Source organism: Leptosomus discolor, chromosome 2 (assembly GCF_034619465.1).
Source record: "Leptosomus discolor isolate bLepDis1 chromosome 2, bLepDis1.hap2, whole genome shotgun sequence".
NCBI classification, from domain to species: domain Eukaryota; kingdom Metazoa; phylum Chordata; class Aves; order Leptosomiformes; family Leptosomidae; genus Leptosomus; species Leptosomus discolor.
The window spans coordinates 14,657,066-14,663,065 of NC_141392.1; the positions used below are offsets into that span (position 1 = coordinate 14,657,066).

The window sequence follows — 6,000 nt, forward strand, 5'->3', positions numbered from 1 at the left end:
ACTGCAAAGGGGTATTGCCTAGAAACCAGCACTACACAGAAGCAGATTTGAGGTCATAAATGCATACTTGACTGAAGTTTCTTTGCAACTGAAAGAAAAGTGCTTTACTTAATTGAGTCTGTTTTGTATGTGCTCTACTTTTTAGCCTGTTCTTGAACTTTCTTTGTAGGGCAGGAAAATGAATGCAAATAGTTAGATGCTTTCTTGAACTGATATCCTGAGCATTGTAGAGCCATCTTTAAAAATAGATATAACGGAAAAAATGGAAAGTGAGCATATTTTTTATGTGGAACCTATTGGCAAACTATGGCTTTCTGTGCACGCCCTTTGTACTTCTTGGAAGTAGATTGGTCTCAAGCAAAGGTCTTGCTATGTTCACCTCATCTGAGGTTGAGATGTTGCCATATAATTTTTGATCTTGATTAACACTCATGACACAACCTGCTTAGCAATGCTGTGAGGTTTATGTATTCTTTATGCTGAGATCATTGGTATACATAAGCATACTTGTACTTTTTCCCTGTTTTGCTTACATTCTGACTGTCACTTCATACATTTGTTTTGTAATACAGGTAATATCTGTACCTGACTCTTCTTTTTTCCTTAATCCAAAATTTGAATTCTTATAAAAGTTCTTGACTGAGCATGTCTTTTATGTGTTATGTCAAATTTATGCTTATACTGAAATATTTCTTGTAATCAAAAAAAATTTTCTCCAACTACAAATTCTTATTCAAGTTGTTTTTTTTCTGAAGCATTTACTATACAGCATTTACTCAGAGATTGTTGTGGTATCAAGAGATAAACTTCAGGTTTTCCCCTGGAAAATCAAATTCAAAGAACTAGTCTTTTGTATTACATTTTCTTATAGTACTATGGACCATGTAAAAGAACCATTACCTAATATTCTTCTAAACAGAAGGTGACTGCATTGTCAAAGACTGCTGGTGAGTAATTGCAGATAGTGTTGCCAGATTGTGACTAAGTGGGTACAAAATTTTTGATTAAATCATTTACAAACTAGTAATGAGTTTTCAATGCAGGTTTTTTTTCCTGTATTCTAAAATACTTAAAATGGACCTCATTTTATATGTGGACAAAGTATATCTGTATTTATTCGTAAGCAAATGCAAAATGGTCTCTTAGTGTAAGTGCTACTTTTTGGGTTTGGGGATGACAGCATCATTCAGAATGATCAAAAGGACATGAAGAATTAAATGATCAGATTCCACAGAAGAGAATAAAGGAAACTCTTATTTATTTAGCACAAGGTGTTGTTTACATAGTAACTTTGCATAGCTGTTGTATTTTATATACTTTCTCAGAAGGCTGTATTTTTCTCTCTGTGAATGTGAGGTCAATGGTGTTGAATTTTTGTTATTACTGTGACACTTGTCCAATTTTTTTTTTTCATTGTAGAATTCTTTTACATGTGACAAGAGAACACATCTAGTAGGAAATAGTGAGGCAGATGAAAAGCTTGCAGTAGTATTTTCAGTATTTTTATTTCTGTGAAGACAAGTGTGTTCAAAATTTCAGGTGGTGTGTGCTGTGTGAGTTTTTAAGGTGTGCTCTGAACTTGTTTGCCCACATTCATTCCTGCTTTTCCTCAACTACGTCTGTGAACTGCCACTGGGCACTTAGACATACTGCATTTAACTTTGAACTGGTTAAAGATTGATTCATAGGGTAAATAGCAGGTCCTGGCTTTATTTACCAAAGATAAATATCAGAGTATTATCAGCCCCTTGGGTGCATAGCTAGGGATTCCCAGGTATATGTTCTAATTTGAGGATACAGCTCTCCTAATTCAGTTAAGGAGTGCGTTTGAAAAAGGAAAGCAAGACTACAATCTTCCACGTTGTGTGGTCTTGCTGTTTCTCCCTAAGATCCAAGTTCTGTAAGTCAGGGACCTGCAGTTACTGCTTTTGACCTTAATTGTTTCTTAAGACTACAAGATAACAGTAAGTAGAAAGAAGAATCAGAAATCCAGTAGAAATTCAGATCAGAAGTTAATTAAGAATCAAAAAGTAATGTTGCCTGGGAGAAAGAAAGAAAATACTTCATGTCTGGATTAGCCCAGTGTTTTCAGGAAAGCTTCCTACATCCAGACAAATCTTCCAGTCACAACATGGGATGGATTGTGAGATAGAAGGGCCTCAGACCTGCAGATAAACGTGCCAGAAGAGGATTCCCCGTTAGGAACAGTCTCACCATGACCCAACTAATATTTACAAAATGCAACATTTTCTGCCTCTGAGCTTGTGTGTGCCAGAGATTTCCTGTGTGATCCCAGGATCCAGTGAAATACCAAAGTTGCAGGGTGTCATTGGGCTCCGTTTCAGTGCTGCAGAGGCACTGCTTCCTGGGTTTTGTTTAGCACCCATGTCGAACTTCTGCATAGCACAGAAGTCAGCCCCAGAGGGTTTACATAGTCCTAGCAAAAGAGCCGTTCCCATTCTGGAGTTTCAATTTAATTGCTTCAAAAAGATAACAAGCAAAAATGATTCGGTATTTTGTCTGCTACTTTTGCATTTCTTCTTCAATCCCTAATTTCGTGTGTCTCTTGTGAAAAGATCTGGGCTCAGAATTTTGCGACTAATTAACACCAGTTAACCACCTGATACAAACCAGTTGTATGACCAGTACCGTGGATGCTAATGCTGCTCTTAAGTAGAGCTGCGGTCATAACCTTTCTGCTTGTTGCCCTCTCTGTGCTAGAAGAAATTTCAGCAGCCACTCATTCTTCAGCCTAGTCATTATCTGGATACAGTCAGTACAGTAGCCTATGTACTGTGTCCCTGTGAAGTTATGCAGGAGTCTGGATTTCTTTCCTAATGAATAAGCATTTGTCGTGTAAAAATCATCCCTGAGGAATTATCTTATGTAAGGAATTAGTGCAGTTGAAGAGATGTATGGAACACAGAAAGCCATTAATTCAGAGATCCTGTTAGAGCTCAGGTAGGGTACATTGCAATTTTCCCTGTTACATATCCCAAGGTGTAACAACAATAAAAAAACCTCTCAACCTCTGTGTACTAGTCTAATGTGGTGAATGTTCATTGACTATATACAATAGTAATACGGAACTTCCGTGTCTGAATGCTGCTAGCCTAGGGGAAAAATAAGTTGAATAAAGAAAGCAATGACAATTATCTGTTTGTAGAGTTTTGCTTTTTTAACGTCACAGAATATATGGCCACAGTGTTTAGCTGCCTGGTAGGGACCATACACGAATGGCTTCTAAAGTATTGGCGTTTGGGCTGATTTTTTTTTTCTTATTTTTCTCTTCAGTAATGAATCTTCAGTAGTACTTTAGCTATCCAACTTCTTAATTGAATCAGGCTTTGATTTAAGATCATTGTAACCTTTATGTTACTCAAGATGTTTTTTGATTGCATTGTGTATAAAAGAAACAAGTCTGAAGATAAAAATAAATTGGACACTGTTACAAACACATGTAGCAAAATCCAATCTTTGTTTCTTTTGCTGCATCCTAGGAGGCTTTTCGATGGGAGGTGGAATGGCAATGCATTTAGCATACAGGTTTCATCAAGACCTGCCAGGAGTCTTTGCTTTGTCTAGTTTTCTCAATAAAGACTCTGCTGTTTACCAGGTGAGTGTGGGGTAGACTTTACAGAAAAACTGCTTAGCTAAAAGAAAAGAATGATAATTAAAATTGATTATAGCACGTTTATTCATCTGAGGCAATTGATTAATATTTAAGCTTACGACATTTCCTGGAAATAGGTAAGCAGAGTATTAGGGAAGCGAGGCTTTAAAGCTGTCCTTATATGATGTTTTGTTGCTTTTTTGCACAGACAGTACGATTATTTTACTCAAATCAGTGTAGAAGGCAGATTAACAAATAAAATGCTTTGCAAGTTGTCCTTAGTTGTTAGAGAGTCCATGTAAGTGTACCTATTCTTTGGAAATTTATGATGAATTATAATACTCATGGGCTCCATCTGCTGTCATAAATAGCACAGAGCCACAAAGATGATGAAGGGGGTGGAACATCTCCCTTATGATGAAAGGCTGAGGGAGCTGGGTCTCTTTAGTTTGGAGGAGACTGAGGGGTGACCTCATTAATGTTTAGAAATACGTAAAGGGTGACTGTCAGGAGGATGGAGCCAGGCTCTTTTTGGTGATGGCCAAGGATAGGACAAGGGGCAGTGGATGCAAGCTGGAGCACAGGAGGTTCCACATTGACATAAGGAAAAACTTTTTCCCTGTGAGGGTGACAGAGCACTGGAACAGGCTGCCCAGAGAGGTTGTGGAGTCTCCTTCTCTGGAGACATTCAAAACCCGCCTGGATGCATTCGTGTGTGACCTACTCTAGGTGGTCCTGCTCTGGCAGAAGGGTTGGACTAGATGATCTTTCAAGGTCCCTTCCAAGCCCTAACACTGTGATTCTGTGATAGACCTTAAAACAAACCCTTTAATTTGTCAAGAGGTAGCATATTGGAATTGGAAGTGCAGGTTTTTTTCAAATATTTCCTTGTTTGCTTTTGTAGGGATGGTACAGTATGACCACTAAAATGCAGGTTAATAATGAAATCTTGTGTAAATTACCACATAATTATAACTGTTCTTTTAAAAATTTTAGTGGTGTGTCTGACAGTGTTTCTTCTCCATCTAGGCTTTGAAAAGAAATGCAAGTGTTCTTCCAGAATTATTTCAGTGTCATGGAACTGATGATGAACTAGTTCTCTACTCATGGGGTGAAGAGACCAACAAGATGTTAAAGTCACTGGGAGTATCAACAGCATTTCATACTTTTCCAGACCTTAATCATGAGTTAAGCATAACTGAAATAGAAAAACTAAAAACCTGGATTGTAACAAAATTACCTGTTGAAGCAGCAAAGACAAATGAATAAAAGAAGATGCAACTTTCATATACTTCTGATTTTTGTGATTTTTAAGATCATGCGTGGTATGGGTATCCCATATACGTTGTATAAGCACAGCTTCAGGTACATGCTGTTGTATTCCATAAAGTTCACTTAAGTGGTGAAATGATATTGCTGACTGTTAACACTCGTTTTGTCATATGGGTTTCTCTTTCTGTTTTCTTGTCCAGTTTTTAAATATACATCTGTGTCAGTCTATGGAAAATAATGACAGATAATATTAAAATCATTCCTAAATAATGTAAACAGTATTCATGAATTGTTGCTCAGAATTTCCCAGATACGTTTTATTTTTTTGGCATGTGTTCTAAGATGCATACAGTGGTCTGGTTGTCTTTCTAATGGCAATACAGCATAAAAAGGCCAATTATTAAAACAGTGGACTTATACTTGTAGGAATACATGCATATATTCAAGTTAGTTCACCGAGAGGACCCTTATTGGCTTCACTTGGATTCTCATTGTGTGGGAATGAACCTGCATCAAAGCAGAGTTGTCTGTCACCTCAAAAAAATAACTAAGGTTTGTGTTCTGTATTTAAAAGTCGTAAGTAGCTGTGTCTAGCTCTACCACAGGCTCTTGTTACTATTCGTTCTCATCGCTTTGTTACTCAGAGATCTAGCTTAATGTGAATTGCTTGAGCCCCTTGTGGTTTATAGTGTAGGTTTAAAAAAAAAAAGTGCCATCATGACTGTTAAGGTCTATCCTGTTTTTGAAGAAATCATTCTTTGGGCACTGTTCCTGTAGAAACTTATTTTTGCCAACAGTTTTTTATTTTGGCCTGCAAGATCACATTTTAAATTAAAAGATGAGGATACTTGACTCCTCCGTGAATATTTAAGAGTTGTAAATAATGATTGTGATATAAAGAAAACTTGTATCCCATTATTTAATGGTGGATGATTCATCTCCATGTCAGTTTGATAAATTAACTCAGAGTATAAATATCTATTCTTATGTAATTTTAATGCTTTTTTAATTTCCCCCCCTCTGCCCCATTTTCTCCTCCCCAAATTCAGTACTTTTATTAGCATGACAAGGTATTCAACATTTTGCCAAAGTCAATAGATCCAAGTCTCTTGCTT

At 37.0% G+C, this 6,000-nt stretch overlaps 1 protein-coding gene across 1 annotated transcript in view; it reads left to right on the forward strand.

The window, feature by feature from the left end:
• Positions 1-4,882, forward strand: part of LYPLAL1 (lysophospholipase like 1) — a 28,403-nt gene extending 23,521 nt beyond the window's left edge. Inside the window, exons 4-5 of the mRNA XM_086460748.1 lie at positions 3,501-3,616; positions 4,643-4,882. Of these exons, the coding sequence (XP_086316874.1) occupies positions 3,501-3,616; positions 4,643-4,882 (356 nt within the window). The remainder of the gene's footprint in view (positions 1-3,500; positions 3,617-4,642) is intronic.
• The last annotated feature ends 1,118 nt before the right edge of the window (positions 4,883-6,000 follow it).